Here is a 24919-nt window from a genome sequence, read left to right as displayed (position 1 = left end):
CCAAGAAAGAGCACCACAGATGCAATGTTTGCTCTGAGGATGTTGATGGAGAAGTTTAGAGAAGGCCAGAAAGACTGCGTCTTTGTGGACCTGGAGAAAGCATATGACAGGGTGCCTCGAGAGGAACTGTGGTATTGTATGAGGAAGTCAGGAGTGGCAGAGAAATATGTAAGACTTGTACAGGATATGTACGAGGGAAGTGTGACAGTGGTGAGGTCTAAGGTAGGAGTGACAGATGCATTCAAGTTGGAGGTGGGATTACATCTGGGATCGGCTCTGAGCCCTTTCTTATTTGCAATGGTGATGGACAAGTTGACAGATGAGATTAGACATGAGTCCCCGTGGACTATGATGTTTGCCGATGACATTGTGATCAGTAGCGATAGTAGGGAGCAGGTTAAGGAGACCCTGGAGAGGTGGAGATATGCTCTAGAGAGGAGAGGAATGAAGGTCAGCAGGAACAAGACAGATCACATGTGTGTAAATGAGAGGGAGGTCAGTGGAATGGTGAGGATGCAGGGAGTAGATTTGGTGAAGGTGGATGAGTTTAAATACTTGGGATTAACAGTACAGAGTAATGGGGATTGTGGAAGAGAGGTGAATAAGAGAGTGCAGGCAGGGTGGAATGGGTGGAGAAGAGTGTCAGGAGTAATTTGTTACAGACAGGTATCGGCATGTGTGAAAGGGAAGGTCTACAGGATGGTAGTGAGAACAGTTATGTTATATGGGCTGGAGACAGTGGCACTGACCAGAAAGCAGGAGACAGAGCAGGAGGTGGCAGAGTTAAAGATGCTAAGATTTGCATTGGGTGTGACGAGGATGGATAGGATTAGAAATGAGTACATTAGAGGGTTAGCTCAAGTTGGATGGTTGGGAGACAAAGTCAGAGAAGCAAGATTGTGTTGGTTTGGTCATGTGCAGAGGAGAGATGCTGGGTATATTGGCAGAAGGAGGAAGAGGGAAGAGGAAAGGGAAGAGGAAAAGAGGAAGGCCTAAGAAAAGGTTTATGGATGTGGTGAGAGAAGACATGCAGGTGATGGGTGTAATAGAGCAAGAGGCAGAGGACAGAAAGATATGGAAGAAGATGATCCACTGTGGCAACCCCTAACGGGTGCAACCAAAGAAGAAGCAGCAGCTCAATGTCTACTGTTAAATTGGGTAGCACAGCTGGTGCTCCAATTGTTTCACCTGACTCTGTCACAGTCTGTCCACTGGATGCACGGCAAAGATCCCAGCCTACCAACATTTTACTATACCTTTGTTTCAAAATAATTATAAACTATACTGAAAGACTAAGAGTACTCTCCTAGAGCTACCTCTGCTGTTTCACAGACCCATGTATTATTTCAGGACCAAATTCTGTGTGAAAGTGGCACATCTGATTCATGTCAACATGGGTTTACTCATGAGTACTTTGGGTTCTCCAACATCCCAATTATGTGCATGTTTGGTTAACAGGTGATATTATGTTGACTCAGTATGTGAAACAAATAAATATGTTTTATAATAGATTTGTTCCTGCCTTTTGTTGGCAGGCTGTGATATTTTAAAGGAAAAAGCACCAACAGAAAATGGATGAAGGGATGGTTAATTGTACTTGTGTCATCTTTCATAAAGCTTGCTTGATCATTTCTGTTAACACACACTATTTATCATTCAAAAGAAAATGATTAACTTTTCAAGCCAAGGGAGATATTCAAACTTACCAACAATGACTCCACTCATAAGTCCAGGAATGCCTTGTATTTCTGTTACGTTGTTAATGTCAAAATAAGGATCACAGGTGGCATTGTGAAGAGAGCTGTCACAGAACAGATTCCATAGCTTAGAGGTATATGTAATATTCATTTCAGTTATGTACTTTGCACATACATCAAAGTTGCGCCTTGATAAAGTTCGGTTTCCAAGAAGACAGACCCTACAAAATTGCACAATGATAAGACAATCAGCAACAACTTTGACATTAACTTGAAAAGGATATAAGCATAAACAATGCTAATTTCTCATGTAAATACAGCAAATCAGCAAGAAATATTCAATACTGAAATCCTCCTAAGAAGTTGATAACTTTCAATAAAGCTAATTTCTCTGGCACAGCAAAAAATGTAAACTACACTTTAAGACATAACAGTTCAGGTCATGGTTGTAGGAGATAATGAGCTTGTCATCCATGCTGCATCAGGCATAAGGTAAAGAAACAAACCAAGATAGAGTGCCAGGTCACTACAGTGATCACCTAGAGATTAACCAAATAGACAGAAAATAGTAAAAATATTATGCTTTGCAAAACATTTCATACTGAGTAAACCTCTTGCCCATTGTAAGACACCAGCAACTCTACAAAAGGGTAACATTGAGACACAGAATTAATCAATACAAAAGAATAGTTTTGGAAAATGAAAGTGATTCATACCATTATGTTTAAACTACTACTGCTGGTATAACTTCTGCTTGTCTTGCTCTTGAACCATACTTACAACAGGTTTAATAAATCTGTCATATATTTGAAATGATACCTTTTTTGGTCAAATTGTTTAAAATTATTCATATACAGCAAATAATCAGAAATACTGGGCCAAGTATAATCTTTGCAAACACAGTATAGGATGCAATACGGTTGCCAGTATTAAAAACTGCTCATCAATTTAACAATCTATGTTGGAATTTATCTAGCATGTATGCACTACACGTTAATACATTTTGGATAGGATTTTAGCCTTACAAAGGGAAAAAAAATATTCACATTTTTCACATTTAAATTGCCAATATAAATGTATTATATCAAATGTCATACTCCAGCTTCAGTATATATTAAATAATATACATACAGTATAAGCCTTACACGATTCCTTGTTGGTTACAAGATTCAAGTGATTTTCCAGATTTGTACATTATGTGATTAATTCATATAGAGTTAATACCAACAGTAAAAGAGTAAATGTTATATTTAATAAAACTGCAACATACACTAGCTTACAAATTAAAAACATAAATAAGCACTACTGCAAAGTACCATTACAATTTTATATGCTGTTAAGCTTTAATAAGGAAACTGTACCAAAGCCTATAATTAAATTTCACTTTAGCATTTGATATTTGTGCATTCAGCTTCAGTGTACCTTAAAACACTAAAACATTATGGTCCAGTTTTCCCATCTAACTAACCTACATGCTTTTATAGTGTGATATAACTGAAAAAGCCAGACAAAGCAAATGTAAATGTATCATATACTTGTTCTTTTTTTTGAAACTCAATTTTCTTTTAAAGTAAAATGATGGTAACAAATAATTGTTTATCGTTATAAAAGAAACACACTTACCTAAAATCAGGAGGATCGAAACCTGTTTTTATGACTCCAGCATAGATTGCCATAATTGAAAGTACTACACAAGCAAGAAACACCAGCGCCAGCTTGTTCACATACTTGACACCCACAAAAACCACTAAAGCCATCAAAACAATGCAGCATGTTCCATATACCCTCATGTTGTTCAACATGGCTTCTTTTTCCCCAACATTTTCAGCAGCTTTAAAAATTGTTGCATTTGGCACAATATATGTCTGAAATATTACAAAAAAAAAAAAAGAAAAGAAACAGCTATGTTAACAGGACCAAGGAAAGAATTTATACCGTTTTTGATTTCACTGTGGTTAATTATGAGTGATGACATTTATATTGCTTCCCAAAACTGAAACAGAGACCTTTATTCTAGGTTGCATCTTCTGTGCCGTGACTATGAATGATCTGCTTTATAATTATATGTTCAGATATTATGAATTGACTTGTCAAAAATTTTTGAGCCCTTCTTGAATTTCTCTATGTTGTACCTTAAGCCTTTATAATGAGTTATAGACACTGGTATGCAAATAATTTTGATAATTATTAAGACAGAGATATTGTTATTTTTCTACCAAGAACATGTAATAAATCGGACATAAAGAGAAAAGATTACGGATTGAGGCTCTGTCTGTAGTATGATATGGTAAATAAATGTTTGATAAACAATTCTTAAAAAGAAAAAAATAAATCAAACTTACCAAAAGGATTTCAATTGTTCCAAGAATGTACATTGAGCCAGCAAATGTTGTACCAAGGTAAAAACAAAGTCCTACTGCTCCTCCAAATTCTGGACCAAGTGCTCTTGAAATCATGTAGTAAGAACCTCCAGCTGTGAATTGACACCAGAAGAGTTTGGATTAAAACTACAAATATTTTTCAATCCATAAGACATACAAGTAAAAAATATTAAAATAAAAATAACTAAACATGAATTCAACCATCCATTCATCCATTTCTAAACCTGTTTATTTTGGTTCAGAGTTGCCAGTGTTGGAGCCAATCCCTGCAGCATCGGGCATAAAATAATAACCAGGGAAGAAAGATTCCAGTCTATCATAGGTTCATTTGTCACCATTTAACCTTGCATGTATGTTGCGGGAGTGTTTGAAGAAAACCTGAATGTCCACAGTGGAAACCTTACACCCACACACACACCTGCACATGTTAATGCACACACACACACACACACACACGCACACACGCACACGCATGCATGCATACACACACAGAATGTACACACTCTACACAGAACATGACAAGTCTGGAATTCAAACCAGGGCACTGTAGCTGTAAGACAACAGCACACTGTAGCTGTAAGACAACAGCACTAAAATTCACTTGGAACAACACAGGTGCAGAAACTACAGTTGATAAAGTGATAAATGGGAGCAGAAAGTTTGTCAGTGCATGCCTTAATCAGTAAAGTAGGGGCAGAATCTAGGTGGCAGGTAGATTGATTTAATTTTGATATTACTTCAGCAATATAAGTTTGTGTAGTGAGGTTAAATTTTGATAAATAAACTGTAGATTTAGAAGTATAATCGGTCGACAGAGATGAGTAATGGTTAGTATAGAAATCTCTAAATGATTAGCAGAGTCCTCCGCTTGAACTGGGAGTAACAAAAGCTACAACTCTACACATCCTTAAAGACATGGTTATGAAAAACTGTTAATCTGTGCAAGATAAATTAGTACTCTGAAAACAGCCAAAAAGAACCAGCTTTTTCTGTGTCGATCTCGTCTATGTTGTGTTCTGTCTTTGGCGTCGATATATATGTAGTTATCATGTTTCTATAATCCTTGTGTTTCTCAATGAAAAGTATTATTCTGTTATTTAAAGCAAGTGTACTTTAGTTACTTTGATATAGGTCTAACAGTCACAGACTCCTCCTATACAGAAATGTAAGTTTTCCCTGGGTGGGCACAAGTTAAAATCCCTCTCTAACAACATTTGTGTGATTTCATACTTTTAGACTACGGAGAGAATTAGGAAGGATGGGAAATCACAGCTGCTTAGTAAATCAATGAGAGAAAATCTTGATCAAACTATGCATGCTCTGTTTTGAGCGACAGTCAACACAAACTATTGTTAATCCTTCTCAGGGTGTGGTATCAAAACAGAAGACACTTTAAGGCAAGTATGCAGTTCTCAGCTGCTCCAGTGAACAATAATTATATACTCCAGCATTCTTTAACCAGTATTTAAAAGTATATGGTCCTTTGGTAGACTGTTTTATTGACTGTTGAGTTCATATTAAACAGGAGGTGAAGTCCAATCCAACAGAATTTTATTTAAAGCATGAAGGAGATGAACAGGGGCAAACACACAAAAAGCATCCGGGTGGCTAGAATTGAATATCAAAACAAAAAAGAATTTTCAAATCCAAACATTTCTTACTAAAAGTTTTTTTGTATTTCATTTAAGTGCTTGAGTGGTAAGTCCCTTGAGCATCATTACTATAAGTACTACTTAATTTCATCTGCTTCTCTGTATACTCCAAGTTCTTTCAAAGTGATGTTATTCACTGCATAGGTGCTGTGGCGAGTGCCTGGGGCTGCTACCCAGCCGGGACGCCCAGGAGGACCGGAGGAGGGCTTGACCGCCCTGGTTGCTTTGGGGACCACGGGCATGGTCACAGCCAGGGGGCACCCCAATGCCTAGAGAGCCCTGGACCTCAGAACTTCCGCCACACCCGGAAGTGCTGGGGGGAAGAGGATCAGGGATACCCGGAGTGCTTCCGGGTACACAGCTGTTGCTTCCACCACACAGGGGAGTGTCGGCGGAAGGTTACTGGAGGACACCTGGAGCACATCCGGGTAGCTATAAAAGGGGCTGCCTCCCTCCATATGGGTGCTGGAGTCGGGAGAGAAGGAGACAAGGTCTTGGAGGAGAGGTGTGGAGGCGGCCGGAAGAAGCAAAGAGGCAGTGTGAGGCCTGGAGTTTGGGGAATCTTGGGGATTGTGTGGCACTTTATTAATTGTAAATAGTTGTAAATAAATGTGTGGTGGTGATTAATAACATGTCTACCTGTCTGTGTCCGGGGCTTAGTCCACAGTGCACAATACATTGCCAGGCAATGATCCATGTCCATGGCCACATAATGGTAACACACAGTGAATAAACAAGGAAATTATTAAAAATAAATAAATAAAACCTGAAATAAAAGTAAAAGTTTGAAAACCAAAATTAAAACTGATTTCCAACATATTCCCAAACAAGCCCCTTGGAAGGTGTGTGCTCAAGATGCATCCAATAAATCTAACCTCGGGTCAACATCCAAACAGTAATGGTCAGACTAATTGTGTTAATGTGGAATTAAAAAAATTATCTTTGTAGCAATGTAGTCAAAGGATCATTCATGAAATGTTAATATTCTACTTTTACAACCTGGGAAAATTGTGTTTATTTTGTCACAGAGCTTGAACATGGATTTCTTAATTTAGTAACTGGAATAAATAGACTGTTTTGAGTTTGGGGTGGGAAGAAACTGATCAGTTTCAACTATGCAACAAAATGTGGCACCTGCCAATCAAGTGGCCAGAGCAACAGGTATTCCTAGTAATAATGCTGTTGATATAATGCTGAGAATCTTGTCAGTACTGCTCCGGAGCCTGCCACCTAACTCTTTTTTTTTTTTTTCCCTTTTTATTAATTTTATTGCAATCCATACAAAGCAATCTAGTTTTTACAAAAAGAAAAATTGAGTTAAGAACAGATCAATCCCCACCCCTGAGAGAGAGCGCAAGCCAAATGGCGTGAAATTTAAGGCTTGTAAACATACCTAAATTAATAAATTCTCTGTGTTTTATGAGCTTATTTTAAAATATTACTGATTAGATCCTGCCATGTTTTGAAAAAAGTCCATACGGATCCTCTAACTGAGTATTTGATTTTTCCAATTTAAAATAATATAACACATCAGTTTCCCACTGACTTAAAAGAGGAGAGTTTGGGTTCTTCCAGTTTATCAGAATAAGTCTGTGTGCCAAAGTATAGTGAATGCAATCACAATTAGTTTGTCTTTCTCCACTTGAAGCCCCTCTGGAAGAACCCCAAACACAGCTGTTAATGGGTTAGGAGGGATTGTGAGTCCAAGGCTGTCTGAAAGGTAATTAAAAATTTTTGACCAGAATAATATTAATTTGGTGCAGGCCCAGAACATGTGACCCAGTGAGGCTGGGACTTGGTTGCAACGTTCGCAGGTTGGATCATGCCCTGGAAACATTTTGGAGAGTATTAGTCGAGACAGATGTGCTTGATATATAATTTTGAGTTGTATAATTGTATGCTTTGCCAATATGGAGCTCGAGTGAATTCTCTGCATTGCTACTTTCCACTCCTTTTCTGATATATTAATTGAGAGATCTTTTTCCCAGTGTCCTCTTGGATCTTTGAAAGGGAGGGATTGTAAAATGATTTTATATATTGTAGAGATGGAGTCTAAGTCCTTGAGATTGAGCAATATTTTTTCCAGCATGGATGAGGGTGCAAGATGAGGAAAATCTGGAAGGTTCTGTTTAACAAAGTTCCTGATTTGAAGATAGTGAAAGAAATGTGTAGCTGGAATGTTAAATTTGGAATGTAATTGTTCATAGGAAGCAAAGACATTGTCTATATAAAGATCTCTAAGCAAGTTAACTTCATATGTTTGTGAAGGTTGAAAGAGGTGGTTCTCTTGCAGAGGTGCCACAGATAGAAGCTTTTCCCCCTTAAAATGCTTTCTACATTGGTTCCAGATTCTAAGTGAGTGGAGCACAATTGGGTTATTTGTATATTGCCGATAACGTGTGTTTATTGGAGCACAGAGCAAGGAATACAAAGAAGTACTGCAGGATTTTACTTCTATTGCGGTCCAAGCCTGTGTATGTTCTTCTATTTGTGTCCAGGTTCTTATCGCCTGTATATTTGCTGCCCAGTAATAAAACTGGAAGTTAGGTAGAGCCATGCCGCCTTCTGCCTTTTGTCTTTGTAGGGTCGCTCTTTTGATGCGTGGATGTTTTGAATTCCAAATAAATGAGGTTATTGTTGAATCTAATTGCTTAAAGAATGATTTATTAATGTATATTGGAATGTTTTGAAATAAAAAAAGGAGCTTAGGAAGAATATTCATCTTAACAGTGTTAATTCTTCCAGCTAGTGTGAGATGAAGGGTTGACCATCTATGCAAGTCTTGTTTAATTTTTTCCATGCAGACGCGAAATTTTGTTGATAAAGAGCTTTATGTTTACTTGTGATGTTTACCCTAGGTATTTAAACTGTTCCGCAATGATAAAAGGTAGGGTATCTAATCTAATATTATATGCTTGAGAATTCACTGGAAAGAGTACATTTTTATTCAGATTAATTCTGAGACCAGAGATCTTTTGAAATTCTGTGAGTGCTGCTAAGACTGCAGGCACAGAATTTTCTGGGTCCGATATATACAGTACCATATCATCTGCATATAATGAGATTTTCTGTTCCAGTCCTTCTCTGCTAATCCCCTTTATCTGATCAGTATTTCGACAATGTATTGCCAGTGGTTCAATGGCAATGCAAACAGCAGTGGTGACAAGGGCATCCTTGTCTAGTGCCACGTTCTAGTTTAAAGTAGTCTGAGCAAATGTTGTTGATGCAAACTGAAGCTTCTGGGTTAGTATACAGTAATTTAATCCATGCACAAATGTTGGGCCAAACCCAAACTTCTCCAATGTAGTAAAAGGTATTTCCATTCAATCATGTGAATGCTTTTTCTGCATCCAATGATAATAATATTTCTGGGGTGTTTGATTTAGTTGGTGAGTATATTACATTAAACAGGCGTCGAAGATTTGAAGATAAGTGTCGGCCCCTAATAAATCCAGTTTGGTCTTGTGATATTACCGAGGGAGCACTTTCTCCATCCTTCTAGCTATGATTTTAGAGAGTATTTTAACGTCGTTATTCAGAAGTGAAATTGGTCTGTATGATGCACATTGTAATAAGTCCTTATTTTGTTTTGGAAAACAGTGATTAGTGCTTGGCGAAAGGTTTGTGGAAGAGATTGGTTATCTCTGGCTTCTGTAAATGTTGCTAATAGGAGGGAGCTAGCTGAGCGGAGAATTTCTTGTAAAATTCTGCAGGGTAGCCATCAGGGCCTGCTGCTTTCCACCTTGGAGTGACTTTATAGCATCTAGTAATTCTGATAATGCCAGAGGTTTATCAAGTTCCTCCACACTAAAAGCGTCTATTTGTGGTATCTGTAATGTATCCAGAAATGCATTAGATTGTGTATTGTCTTCTTTAAACTCAGTAGTATATAGGGATTTATAGTAGTCTCTGAAAGTGTGCATTATATTTTTGTGTTCGCTGATTTTATCTCCGTTCGTGTTAGTGATTACCGAGATTGCTTGCACTTCTTGCTTGTGAATTTGTTGAGCTAAAAGCTTATTAGCTTTCTCCATGTTCATAGTAATGATGTCTGGATTTGTAAATTAGTTGTTCAGTTTCTTTAGTTGTCAAGAGGTTTAATTCTGAATGTAGAGCCTGCCTCTCCTATGTAGAGTCTCGCTTGGTAGTCTGGCATGTTCTTCATCTATTTTAGTAATTTCGCTTTTATCTCTGCTACTTTCTTGGCTTCGGATTTATTTCTGTGGGAAAGATATGAGATAATCTGTCCTCTTAAGAAGGCCTTAAGAGTTTCCCAGAGTATTCCTGCAGAGATCTCGGGGATGTATTTGTCTCTAGAAAGAATTTGATTTGTTTGGATATAAATTCAGTACAATTCTCGTCAGCTAATAGAAGCGGTTGAGCGCCATCTGCGGGTGAGTGTATGGGGCTTAGTAATTTTAGCTCCAAGATCATAGGTGCATGGTCAGATATAACAATAGCATCGTATTTTCAAGATTTAATCATAGGCAAGAAGTTATTGTCTATAAAGAAGTAATCAATCCTTGAGTAGCAATGATGTACTGGTGAGTAGAAAGAATATGTTCTTGAATTTGGGTTTAAAAATCTGCAGGGGTCTGATAAGTTGTGATCAGTTATAAACTTTGTAATTATCTTTGCGGTGTTAGATGCCTTCCCCTGTGGAAGAAGTCCTATCTAAAAGTGGATTTAGAACACAATTAAAGTCCCCAGCCATTATAACTTTATGAGTGTTCAGATTGGAAATGGATGCAAATAAATTTTGTATAAATTCCTTATCATCAACATTAGGTGCATAAACATTTATCAAGATCATTTTACAGTTAGATAAGTCTCCCATGACCATTACATATCTCCCTTCAGGATCCAATACTACATCTGATGCTACGAATGGTACTGTTCTATGTATGAGAATTCCCACACCTCTAGTTTTCTTCGCAAAACTAGAATTGAACATTTGGCCAGTCCAGTCTTTTTGTAGCCGGAACTGATCCTTGCTTAGTAAGTGGGTCTCCTGTTAAAATACTATTTTAGCATTTAGACCTGTTAGGTGAGAGTACATTTTTTCTCTTTAATTCGTGATTCAGACCTTTAATATTGCCACCTGTTTAAAATTGTATTTCAGAACTGAGGTTTAACACATGGCTCAAACCAAATATTAGTATAGGAACAGATGGAACCTGTTTTACCATGATGGGTTTATATTTGAATGAGAAGGTCATCAATCTATTGGGTAGGTAACTTAGTAGCTAGTTGAACATTATGCAAAGTAAGGAATTGGGTGGATGCAGGGAGTTTCATTGTTGGATGAATAGTGCTTAATAGTGCTTAAAAAACAAATATACAAGGTATATTCAAATTTCTAGCACAAAGTTAAAACGGCCAAAATAAAATGAGTAATACAGTACAATAAAAAAATATTTTAATGATAGGAGTATCAGAGTAAGTTGAAGTTGTATTTAGCGGAGTATGACTATGAAATAATAGGAATAACAGAAACCCGACTAAATAATAGAGATGGGGATGAGTATAACATAGAAAGTTTTACTGTAAATGCACATCTGCTTCAGATGGATGATGAGCTACATATTAGGGAGGTTGTCTGGATATGACTATAAAAGCATTAGGGATAGAGGGCTTATATTGGGAGTGTGTTATAGACCCCTAATCCAGAACATAGTTTCAATGTGCATCTTTTTAATAATATTAAAAAATGGAAATTTCAAGTAGGATATACTGTAGTTGAGGAGGTTTTAATTAAGCAAATATTAACTGTGCTAATCTTACAAACACTGAAGTGCAACAGCATTAGTTCTTACAGTTTCTTAAAATATTATGTTAAAACTCTTATAACATGGCAAGCCCATCTAGATGTAGTATTTTGTAATAACCAATATATTTTTTGGTCACAGTACATATGCAAATACTAAAACTGTCAAGATTAATTTTACTAGGGAATAGCAGATACAGCAAAGTCTATTGGAATAAAATGGGATAAAGTTTTAAGTTTGGAGACAGTCAAGGATCAGTATAACAGGTTTAAAAATGTTTTACAGGACAGGTTCATTCCAAATGTTTGAAACAGTAAGTAATTTATGGAAAATTCTGTAGTGGCTAATAAGGAGATGAAAAAGAAACCATAAAGCAAAAAAACAGCTGAATAAATTGTGCAAGACAGATGACTCCAGCACTAACTGTAAGGCATTAACCGTTAAAAAGGATATTAGGAAAACTAAAAGACAGTTATAGGGAAACACTGCAGGAAAGGCAAAAGATAACTCATAAAGATTCTTTTAATATTTTAGTAGTAAAAGAATGGTCAAAGAAGAGGTGAAGTGTATCAGGAACACTAAAATATACAGACAATAAGACAGCAAATGCTACAGTACTGTATTGAACATGTGAAGAAATGACTAACCTCCCAGCATTAACAGGGACTGCTAAGAAGATTCTTAGTAATTTGGAAATTGTAGAGGGAGAAGCCATGCTTATATTAAACAGGATGAAATCTAACAAATCATCTGGATCAGGCCACATTTAATGGGAGGTCATGTTTTACTAATATTCTTTAGTTGCTTTCTCAGAGAATTCCATCATATGGTCAGCAAGGTGAATATGATATTTTTCTATCTTGATTTTCAGGAAGCTTTTTTATAAGGTACCACATGAGAGGCTAGGCATCAAGCTAAAGAAGCTGGAATTCAGAATACTGTGTGTAGATGGGTGATCATCTGTCAACATATGTATTCTAATAAGAAGCCTTACAAGAATTATGCAATGCTAAAAGTAGTGTCCTCTCAGAGGTGAGTACTAAGGCCACACTTTTCTTTTTAACATATATAAATGATCTGTATAGGAATATAAATAACATGATCATTAAATTTGTAGATGATACAAAACTAGGTGGATAAGCAAATAATTTAGCATTAGCTGGATCATTATGGAGGCCTGGGCAGATTTTTGGCAGAAGAAATTTTATGCAGATCAATGTATAGTATTTGAATACACATTTGGAGATCTGAAACATGAAAGCAGCACTCATGTGAATGACCTAGGAGTCATAGTGGACTCATGACTATCTATATCTAGACAATGTAAAGATGCCATTAGAAAGGCTAAAATAATGTCAGGTTATACAGTACAGTGTGCAGAGTATATGTCAAAGGAGGTTATGATTCACTTATACAAGCCACTGCTGAGACATCTTCTAGGATGCAGTTTTGGTCTCAGTGCTACAAATTAGACGCAGCAGTGCTAAAAAAAAGTACAAAGAACAGCAACTAGGCCGATTCCAGGACAGCAAAGTATGAGTTATAAGAAATGACTGAAGGAGTTATTCTTCTCAGTTAGACTTGCCATTTTGATTACAATATACATTGCAATAGTGTCTATATAATGCTTCAGAGGGTCTGGCAACATTGTTGTAAAATATTTGCATCAACTTCCAAGGTTTAATTAACTTCCAATGCTATAGAAAAGCTGTAAGCGGTTAAACCAATACTTGTTTCCTGAAAAAAGTTTTTTTTGTATAACTCTAAAAAAAAAATCACATAAATTTCCAGTTTTTGGTAACCTAAACTTTTTTGTAACCTCTTTTCAGTTTACTGCTCATCTTTGTACCATTTCAGGTTATTTAGTAGAACTGAACTGCTTAAATTTCAAAAAATGAGAAAAATCAGGTGCTGTAAAACTTTTGATTTGTAATGTATATAAAAAATATTGTACAGACAAAGGACACAATCAAACCAAACGTGCCACTTAAAATTCCCCAAGAAAAAAAAAAAGAAAACGCCATTACTACCATCTATTAATTAGAGAAAGGAGGACAAACCTATATTGTTTTAAAAACTTTATGTAGTTCAGAATGCAGATCTTTTAGATACCTGGTCCACTAAGGTTTCCCCCCAGTTTAAACAAGAAATGAAGGTCTAATGTTTTTGTTTAATAAACAACTTGAGGCAGTGTTTGCTTATACAATGGTATAATACAAAACCAAATGCACTACTGTTGCTATATTGATAATCTTTGTTCTACTTCAGTAATTTCATTAATTAAATCATTAATGATAAAAAAATCTCTACACTAGCTGCAAAAATAGCATTTTAAAAGTAGCTAATCAAATGTAGCATTTTAAAATTATCTGTAGTCAAATTTGCTTAGCTCCTTTTACCTTTTAGAATAGATTAATGGCTATATTCAAGTGTACAATGCAATTTCATGATGAAAATGCGAGTCTACTTAGAAACAAGCAAAATAAATAAAATTACTGTGACCACAGACATATCACATTCTGATATGATCCTCTTGTCAATAATATGGATGCCACATTCATCTCAACATTTAAATCAAGAATGAAAATTTGCTATTTTAGCATAGCATTCTTTTTTAGAGGTGATTTAGTTGATCATATTGCCTTTAAATTATAGTGGCACCTTTTTTGCTTAGTGTCCTGTAGCACTTTGAGCCACTATAGTTTTGATCAGGTTAATTTCGCTGGCACTACCACAAAACTATAATGTGAATGTGTCTTTACCATTCATAGACTAGCCTTTGGGACTCTGACATATTTCAGCAGAGTCTTTGGAATTTATCAATACTGTAATTCATTTATGAAGTGACAGAGAGGGTCTGGATGACCAGTTGGTTAAGGGCAGAAAAAACCCCATAGACACTGGAATCATTTTCTCCATTCCCAGCTGGACTTAGCTCAACGTTTTTATGTTTTTTGACTTATTATAAATTTAGGAACATTAACAACATAAATGTTTTGTGTTTTATTGCATGTTACTGTCTATATTATTACACATAAGGCACATTTTGACAAGGTTTCAGCTATGTTTTTCCATGTTTAATTAGTACCTCTAGTGGAACTGTACACAAGGAATTTTTGATAGGTTTATCTATGACATGACAGCTCTACTCTACATGAAAGTTGCAGTACTATGATCCAGACTGTAATCCTGATATGTCTTTTGATGCCAGATGAATGCAACACAATAAATACACACACATTTAAGCGCATAGATTTAACTAATCCATTTTGTAACTTTTTAAGTCCAGTTCATAGACTTATTAACTACTTACCTGGTACAACGCCGTTTGTTGCTATTGCACTCATTGATATGGCTGTAAGCATTGTCTGTTAGGGAGAAAAAAAATATTTTAAAAGCAGGTAATAATGAAACAGTAAACAATAAATATATTCCATCATTTTTATGACAACTGCAGTCTTTTTTTGTGTTTCTATTCTACAAAACAATAACCAAAACAATCAATTATCTATTAATTTTCTTAACTTCAGCAGGGAAGCTGGAACCTGTCCCAGGAAGTGCTGGGAGCAACGCAGGTACCATTACTGTACAAGTTGTCAGTTCATCGCATGGTGAACACACACTCACTCACTCACTAGAGCCACTTTAACAATGCCCAATTCACCAAACATGGATGTCTTTGGTCTGTGAGGAAACCCACAGCATTTGGCTGAAACACACACAAACACAGAGAGATCATGCAAACTTCATACAGAAGCACCTGGGACATTAACTCATTCTCCTTGTTGTGAGGCAGCAGTGCTACCACTGTGACACCATGCCACACTACAAAACAATCAGTTGATTCAAATTACTTTAAAAATAAACTCATGTGTTGGTGCTCTCAACTGCAAAAGGAAAAAATCTTTTCAGGAGAAAGATAAACATTAGCACTAACAAGGTTTCATAGACCCAGGTGAGGTGCAGAAAACAAGAGCTGCACAGATAGATTAGAGTTGCATAATTAAGCTACAAGAGTGAAGGTAAGTATCACAAGAAAAAAAAAAATTATTAATTATTATTATACAGGGAAGGATCCTGGCTTAGATCCAATGTAGTCAAATGATATACGAAAATCATTTAAAACTCTGTTGCACCTATCCACAGCAAGTTTTATATTTATATAAATATATATATATATATATATATATATATATATATATATATATATATATATATATTTATATATATATATATATATATATATATATATAGTGAGATGTGGCCGGCTTGTCATCCCGGCCAATACCCCCAGGCCGCCAGATGGAGCCCTCCCTGCAGTATGGAGGTGCCCCGAAGACCAGCAGGGAATCATAGATGCTGTAGTTTTTATCCTCAGCCCTGCTGGATACCTCAGGGGCCGCAAGAGGGTGCTGCAGGGAGGACCGAGGACTCATTTGTGCCCTATGACCCAGAAGTTTGCCATAGGAAGAGCGACGGGCTTCTGGGGTGAAGAAAATAACTTTTACCTGACCCGGAAATGATTGAGGATCACATGGACTGAGGATTGAGAACACTTCCGGGTCAGGGAATATAAAAGGACTGTGGGAGCTCCCAGACGGAGAGCTGAGCTGGGTGGAAGGGTCGCAACGCGTCTGGGAGTTGGAGGATTGTATTATTGTTAGTATTAGTAATATATATGAGTATTGTGGAGGAGAGTGTGCTTTGTACACTGTGGCGAATTAATAAAGTCAATCTGAGGACTTTTACCTGGTGTCTGGAGTCGTGGACAGGGGTTCAAGGGAGCGAGAGCCTATCTACCACTATATATATATATATATATATATATATATATATATATATATATATATATATATATATATATATATATATATATATATATATATATATATATATATATATATATATACACATACACACACACACACACACACACAGTGGAACCTCAGGACACAACTGTAATTAATTCATTCCAAACAACCCGAATTGATTACCCCCATAGGATTGTATGTAAATACAATTAATCGGTTCCAGACCGTACAAACTGTATGTTAATATATTTTTTAGATTTTTAAGCACAAAAATAGTTAATCATACCATAGAATGCACAGCATAATAGTAAACTAAATGTAAAAACATTGAATAACACTGAGAAAAGCTTGAACAGAGAAAAGTAACATTGCAAGAATTCATGCTATAGCTTTAGGAACTGCTCACTGTAAACACTTTTTTTTTTTTTTTTTTTAATAAAAAAGAGTTTTAAGCACAGGGAAAAACATGAACATTTGAAAAATCCGTAATTTAATAAACAACCAAGAAAAGTAACATTGAAACAATGCAAGCTATGAACCGATCACTATAAACAGAAGTGAAATGGAGGTTAAAATCCAATAGAAAAAAGTCTTCATTAAATACAACCCTCAAATCAGTCTCTTTAAAAACAAAACCGGTGCATTCTTTAACTGCCTTCTCAGCCTTACACGGCCAGCCCTCTCTCTCTCTCTCGCTGCACAGGGAATGCACAGGGAGAGACTGAACACATGTGGAAATCATCAGCGCGTACGAACCGGAAGAGAAACCGGCTTGTTCGTTACCCGAGTGTGTGGTCGTGAACAGATGCAAAAGTTTGGCAAACTTTTTGGTCGTAACCTGATTTGTACGTGCTCCAAGACGTTCATGACCCGAGATTCCACTGTATATATATATGTCACAGGTAGAGCCCGAAAATTGGATAAATCTAGCATTACCCGGGTAAAGTTTGTGTTATCCAAAAGACCTGGGTAAAGCTGAAATTGTAAATAACATTTTTTTAAAATTGGACTTTATCCAGGTAAAGTGTGACCTATCCACATTCCTCAGGGTAAAGCTGGCTTTTCCTTTTTTTAGGGGTTTGAGCATGTGCAGTATGTAGAAGTGTATTTTTCCACCAACCCTCTCAGAGATAACAATGGCCACCATCAGTGAAACACATGCTGCGTTTAAACAGCATTTTTATAAAACTTTTGATCAGTTAATTTCTACAAAGCAGTCAAATAGCTTTTACGTGACAAATGAGGAATATCACAAGTTTATAAACACAGTGAAAAATGAGAAGACATCAGCTTCTAAAACATCTAACGACTATTGCTGCCTGTATGTAGGGTTTGTGCTGAGCCATGCAGTGGGACTGGAATTTGTGAGCTTTGCAGTAAAAAAAGACATTGCAGCAATAGAAGTAAAGCCAAGGACAACTTAGAAAACAGCAATGAAGATGCAGTGCCTGTCTAATTCCAAGTTTCCTCCAGCTAAGATATGAGTGACAGTTCAAGTTCAAATCCTGGATATTAACAGAGGTTGAGGAGATTTTCGCAATTTTTTTGCAGCAGTAGTAGAAGTAGACTAAAAGGGATAATATAAATTAGGAAGTGAACATGGGACATTCACTGAATATTTTACCAAGAATCAGTTTTCGTGACAAACCCATGATCAATACAAGAGCAATATCAACAGAAAAAAAAATCATTACGTCATCTAGCAAATACCTAGTCATTTTCCTGTGGTCAAGGCTATAAAAGGTGTCGTAAAAACATGTTCAAAAACTGTAAATGAAGAGCGTCAGGAATTCTTTGCAATTTCAAGTGCCATTCAAACATATCCTGTTCAAACAAGTAGCAGGACTAAATTTGATTTGATGCGAGTTTTCTAAAACAGATAGACCAATAGCTTTGCTTTTTAGTATTATATGTTGTCAAAATCTCTTTACTATTTATAATCTGAATAATAGTAATAAAGCATATTAAAAGTATCTAATTTGTTTGAAATTCATCTTTAAGTAGTCGGGGTTGGATTAACCTAAGATTACCGGGGTAAGAAACTCCAGCTTTAGCCACATCTTTTGGATAATGTGAGCTTTACCTGGGTAATGTTAGGTTTATCCAATTTTCAAGCTCTACCCGTAACATATACACTATGTATATATTGCATTATGAGTTGAGCAAAGAAATGCAAACAAACAAAACACTGCCCTAACTATTTTAAAATAATTATGGAGAAAAGGGTGCTTTTAAGAAAGTGATATTTTGGGCACAACAGCCACTTTACAACCAGTGCTTTACACTTCCACAGTACTCTCTAGTCTTTCTACCTTAAAAATACAAACTAACTGACTTCAGAGTGCTCATTCTCTAGGAATTTTTCATAAATGGCAAGTAAAAGAAAGTTCTATAAAATATGTGAAATGCAAGTGAAATGTTTTTATGAATTTAAAACTGCATAACAACAAAATAGTTGAAAGAAAATATAAGAAAAAAAAAGAAACCCATTAAACATCTTACACAAGCACAGCACATGAAAACGATGGCAAAAGATTCCAGAATGCCAGCTGTTCCCACAATCCAAGTCAAACGTAGAAAAAGGATAACTCCTAAAATGTTCTGCATGCATGGCAGGTAGACTCCAATGAAGGTACCCATTCGAGGACTCTGGAAAATAAGATACTTAAATTAAGAAATAAAGTTTTAGAGTGAATATACACAATAAAACAAAAACATTTCAAACAGAAGGGACGCCAACAAACCTACTAGTACTAGAGTATTAAAAGATTACATATTATAATACAAATAGATCCAAACATCTGTTCAACTATTCATTATTATACCCGCTTAATCTAGTTTGGGTGCAGTCACCAACTGTTATCTCAGCCATTCCTAGTTAGTGCTCTAGTACACTGCAGAATACCCCACCTCATATGCATATTTTTATAATGATGAAGAGCCAAGACATGAGCCACAAGAAAGAAAACTACCTATGTTCTATAATTTGCTGTCTTTTTCTCTTGTCCTCTCCCAGTTGTTTTCTAATCATGTTCAACAAAACAAGGAAGAGAAGGAAGAAATGACCATGATTACAAAAGGTAAATAAAATTGAACACCGGTTGAGGGACTCAAGCATATTGAACTGGTGGTTTGGAACAAGATATATTCTCCAGTTGTGCATGGATAAAACTACTTTACACCAGTCCAGAAAGTCTCTATTTGCATTTACAACATTATTTCAAACTACTTCAAACTTGAATGTGGTACTTGACAAGGATGCCTCCTATCACCAATGCTTTTTGCAGTTGCCATTGGCCACTTGCCATTGATTTTCTAAATGTATAAGAGATAAAGAGGATTACCAAACAAGGACTTGAACAGAAAATACAACTATATGCAGATGATATGGTACTGTATATATCTGAAATAAAAACCTCCATACCTGTACTTCTTAATGAACCTGCAGAATTTCAAAAGATAGGAGGACTTAAACTTAATTTGAATAAAGTGTGCTTTTTTTCCAGTGATCTCTCTTGCACACAATATTAGACTGGGCACCTCCCCATTCACTGTATTTTAGCAGATCAGTTTAAAAACCTAGGGGTGAACATTACAAGAAAATATAAAGATACTTTTCAACAAAATTTTGCTATCGGCATGGAAAAAATAAACAAGACGTGAACAAATGGTCTACTCTCCATCTTTCATTAGCAGGGAGAATCAACCCAGTTAAGATGAACATTCTTCCTAAGCTTCTTTTTCTATTTCAGAGCATCCGCATGTATATTAATAAATCATCCATCAAGAAATTAGATTCAATTATAACCCCATTTGTTTGGAATTTGAAACATCCACGCATCTAAAGGGTGACTCTACAGTGACCTAAAGCAATAGGGGTAGGCATCACCTAACTTTTAATTTTATTACTGGATGGCAAATATACAAGCTATAAAGCCACGGAGTTTGACACATACTGATAAATATACACAAGGCTAGTCTGCAATACAAGTAAAATCTTGCTATACTTCTTTATATGCCCTGTTCTGTGCACTGGTAAATACAAATTATCAACAATATACTAATAACCCAATTGCCCATCAATCACTCAGAATATGGAACCAATGCAGGAAGCACTTTAAGGTGGGGAAGCTTTATTCTATTGCACCTGTATATGGCAATCACCATTTTCTACCATCTCAAACCTACACAGTATTTAACCTTTGGAAAACAACATTTAGAGATATATGTATACAGATAATATCTTTGCATCTTCTGAACAATTATGTTTCAAATGTAACTTCCCATTAACATAATTTTTCCATTACTTTTAAATCAGAAATTTTGCTAAAAGGAAATGTTGATCAGTCCAAAAATCCCGGGATATGGTGAGAAAGGATCTTTCACTAAAATCTTTTATTGAGCACATTTATCTTGTTTACAATTATGCAAAATCTACCAAGGCCAAGATGCAACCTGTGAACAATGCAATCAAGCTCCAGCCTTAATGGGCCACATGTTTTGGGCGTGCACCAAATTAACATCATTCTGGACAAAAATCTTTGAATGCCCATCAGACAGCCTTGGGGTTACAATCTTTCCTAACCCATTAACAGCTGTGTTTGGTGTACTCCCAGATGGACTTAAAGTGGAGAAGAACAAACTGATTGTTATTGCCTATATCACATAGGGCTGCAACGATTAGTCAACGTAATTGACACGTCATAAACAAAACCTTCAATAGATGCTCCAGTCAGAAAGAACCACATTGGTTTTTGTAACTGCCATGCGCTAAATGAACGTCGGGGGGTAGTATAGTTTGTTATTGTTTATGAAGACTGCGCACAGTACTACCAACGAAGAAGAATGTCTGAGGAGAAGAAGAATGTAGAGGAAAATAAATGTGGTTGCAATGGCGAGTCGGATAGAGGAGGGGGAAGGAGATGGAAAAAAATTGAGACAGAAACTTTTTAAAGTGAGGGAGCACTTCACCGAAAAAGAAAAAAAAATTGAATGCAGATTATGCAAAGCGGAGCTTTCTTTTCATGGCAGCAACACCGTGATGCATAAGCATCTGAAATGCAAGCATCCTGGAGCCGTGATGCCGCCGTCTCTTGAGAATTTATGTTGGCTCTGTTAGTTAGTTAGGGTCAGATCAGGAGGGGAGGGAGAGTGTGAACGAGACTGAGAAAATAAAAGTGAAAAAAGCTAACTTTTAGAAGTAACAAATTTACACCCGATCTGTTCGTTTTCAAATAATATTGCATTAGTGCAATGATGTTTTCTGATTGGTACTATTCAAGTCATACAATGATTTCTTCAAAATGTCACATATATTTGTCTCTTTCTTTTTTTTTTTCTCCTGGTGCTGCACGCTGACACCCGAAGGTGTGAGCTTATTCAATGATAGCAAGAGCATGCAGGTGGCTGGTTGCTTGTGCTATAACAAGGTTGACCTGGCCATGATCAAAGCACATGTATTGTGCAAGGCATGTACAGGGTCCACTAACAAAAGAACAGCATTCATGGCTCACCTTGCAGAGGAACATTCTTTCCTCTGCATGTCCTAGAGTTCTGTGCAGACCAGGCAAGATCGGTGGGGAATGCGATCACTGATTACAACCGCAAGGAGGTATGCAAATGAATATGAATAATGTTGCATCCATGCCATAATGTTTTCCGAAATGTACTATAAGGTCATAAAATGAATAATTCCAAATATCATATATACCTATGTCTCCGTTTTTTGTCAGTGCGTCTTTGACATCACGGGCCATAAGGCGCATACTAATCCAGCGTAAGCAGGAACACTCAATAAAATTGAATAAAAACAAAATCAAGTGACAATGAGATACGAATAAGGCAGATTTGCCAGCGTTTGTGTGTCAGCCTTTTATCCATCCAGATCAGAAAATTTCCAGTTCGATTGTCTCAAAACACCACTCACATCTACATTTATTCCCAGTTTCAGATAAATAAAAAGTAACAGCGTCAGATCCCTGGGGGGCGGTAATATGTATTGTGATCATGACTGAGTGAATAAAAGTGGAAAAAAAAAAAGTAACTTTTACAAGTACTATACATTTACAGTGTCTGTTACAGACACAAATCAAATGTATGTGTTGATTGTATAATCTATACTAATAAAAGGCAAAGCCCACACTGACTGACTGACTCACTCACTGAATCATCACTAATTCTCCAACTTCCCGTGTAGGTAGAAAACTGAAATTTGGCAGGCTTATTCCTTTCAGCTAACTTACAAAAGTTAAGCAGGTTTCATTTCGAAATTCTACACGTAACGGTCATAACTGTCAACAACGTCCGCCATGTTGAACTTTCTTATTTATGGCCCCATCTTCATGAAATTTGGAAGGCGGCTTCCCTGCGCTAACCAAAACCGATGTACGTACTGTACTTATTTTGATGGTATGACGCCACTGTTGGCCGCCATATTGAACTTCCCGTGTAGGTAGAAGGCTGACCCCATCTTCACGAAATTTGGTAGGTGGCTTCCCTGCGCTAACCAAAATCGATATACGTACTTATTTCGGTGGTATGACGCCACTGTCGGCCGCCATATTGAATTTTCTAAACGTCACTAATTCTCCAACTTCCCATGTAGGTAGAAGGCTGAAATTTGGCAGGCTCATTCTTTACAGCTTACTTACAAAAGTTAAGCAGGTTTCATTTCGTAATTCTACGCGTAATGGTCATAACGGTCAACAACGTGCGCCATGTTGAACTTTCTTATTCATGGCCCCATCTTCACGAAATTTGGTAGGTGGCTTCCCTGCGCTAACCAAAACCGATGTACGTACTTATTTCAGTGGTATAATGCCACTTTTAGCCACCATATTGAACTTTCCAACGTTACTAATTCTCCAACTTCCCGTGTAGGTAGAAGGCTGAAATTTGGTACTTATTTCGGTGGTATGATGCCACTTTCGGCCGCCATATTGATCTTTTCAACAGTCTTTGTTACTTATGGGCCCATCTTCAAGAAATTTGATATGCAGGTTCCCAACGCTAACTGAATCCTACTTACGTACATATATACGTCCATAGCCTGCAGCTCGGTCACCGTGTGAGGTGGCGTTGGGTCCATCCCAATGCCTCCCACGTTGTTGGCTGCCTGCCTATATAAGGCCGTCCATCGCTCCAGTCTCTACATTCCCTTCCTTGCTTTGCCACGGGATTCACGTCTCCCTGCTGATAACTACAGCCTTTTTATTTAATCCACGGCTTCTCCTCTGTTTTATTGTTCATTTATTACGATTATAGTTATTGTGTAGGTATTTTAGACTTACTTTACATTGTTGAGGTACCCATTTCCTTTATCATTCCAACTGTACCCGCATTAACATGTCTATCGAGGTAATCACCATCGATCAAAGAACTGTCACTTAACGAGTGGTTTCCATGCCCAGAGATGGCACCTACCTTGTCCATTCTCTTTGTTACATATTGCACGGCCATATCAGGCTCACTCTTGATATCCGGAGTAACTTTGTGTCTTATGTATTGAATGACTGGGACAGGTCCAAGGTGTGGACTGATGACGGTTCAGGAGATAATTATACAGTACTACACAGGAGCACTATAAGAATGAAATGCTTAAGCCCTTCACCTATGCATCTGCATGTGAGTTGATGGCTGCTACTGAATTGTTCGGTTGTCGCTTTCATGTGTACTGAAATGGCCAAATATTTTACACCTTTGGACAACTGCCAATGCCTCTTCAACATCTTAGATTAACAGGTGACAATTTCAATAGTGGACACTTTGATGTTTGTGAATGTTTAAACTCTCAAAAGCTGGATGTGAAGTTATTGATGAAACTGGTTGTATACTTACAGCGCTTGACAGATGCCGAATGTCTCTTCAACCCAAGTCCTACAAATACTGTCGTAATTGAAACAAACCATGAAACTCAAACCGATTATGACAGCAGCAATCCAAGCTGCTCACAATGTGGTATACAAAGAGATCCTTAACAAATAATTATTGGTATATTTTCCCTCAGTTTAAAAAGATTTTAATTTCTTCTTAATAAAACTTTTAAGACAGTACAGAGTGGGCCATTTATATGGATACACCTTAATAAAATGGGAATGGTTGGTGATATTAACTTCCTGTTTGTGGCACATTAGTATATGTGAGGGGGAAAACTTTTCAAGATGGGTGGTGACCATGGTGGCCATTTTGAAGTCGATCCAACTTTTGTTTTTTCAATAGGAAGAGGGTCATGTGACACATCAAACCTATTGGGAATTTCACAAGAAAAACAATGGTGTGCTTGGTGTTAACATAACTTTATTCTTTCATGAGTTATTTACAAGTTTCTGACCAAAAATGTGTTCAATGTGCTGCCCATTGTGTTGGATTGTCAATGCAACCCTCTTCTCCCACTCTTCACACACTGATAGCAACACCGCAGGAGAAATGCTAGCACAGGCTTCCAGTATCCGTAGTTTCAGGTGCTGCACATCTCGTATCTTCACAGCATAGACAATTGCCTTCAGATGACCCCAAAGATAAAAGTCTAAGGGGGTCAGATCGGGAGACCTTGGGGGCCATTCAACTGGCCCACGACGACCAATCCACTTTCCAGGAAACTGTTCATCTAGG

The 24919-nt window shown here is 36.9% G+C and overlaps 1 protein-coding gene across 5 annotated transcripts in view; it reads right to left on the bottom strand.

Moving 5' to 3' along the window:
- Nucleotides 1-24919, bottom strand: part of slc12a7b (solute carrier family 12 member 7b) — a 275222-nt gene that overhangs the window by 75272 nt on the left and 175031 nt on the right. For all 5 annotated transcript variants that reach the window (XM_039753212.1, XM_039753208.1, XM_039753211.1 and 2 more), the window contains exons 4-8: nucleotides 18812-18958; nucleotides 14812-14866; nucleotides 4040-4170; nucleotides 3321-3562; nucleotides 1707-1918 (exon numbers count right to left, since the gene is read on the bottom strand). In XM_039753212.1, the coding sequence (XP_039609146.1) occupies nucleotides 1707-1918; nucleotides 3321-3562; nucleotides 4040-4170; nucleotides 14812-14866; nucleotides 18812-18958 (787 nt within the window). The remainder of the gene's footprint in view (nucleotides 1-1706; nucleotides 1919-3320; nucleotides 3563-4039; nucleotides 4171-14811; nucleotides 14867-18811; nucleotides 18959-24919) is intronic.

The sequence above is a fragment of the Polypterus senegalus genome, chromosome 5, assembly GCF_016835505.1.
Source record: "Polypterus senegalus isolate Bchr_013 chromosome 5, ASM1683550v1, whole genome shotgun sequence".
Taxonomy (NCBI): domain Eukaryota; kingdom Metazoa; phylum Chordata; class Cladistia; order Polypteriformes; family Polypteridae; genus Polypterus; species Polypterus senegalus.
Note: the sequence above shows the minus strand (reverse complement) of the source record. Positions and strands in the feature narration are given on the sequence as shown.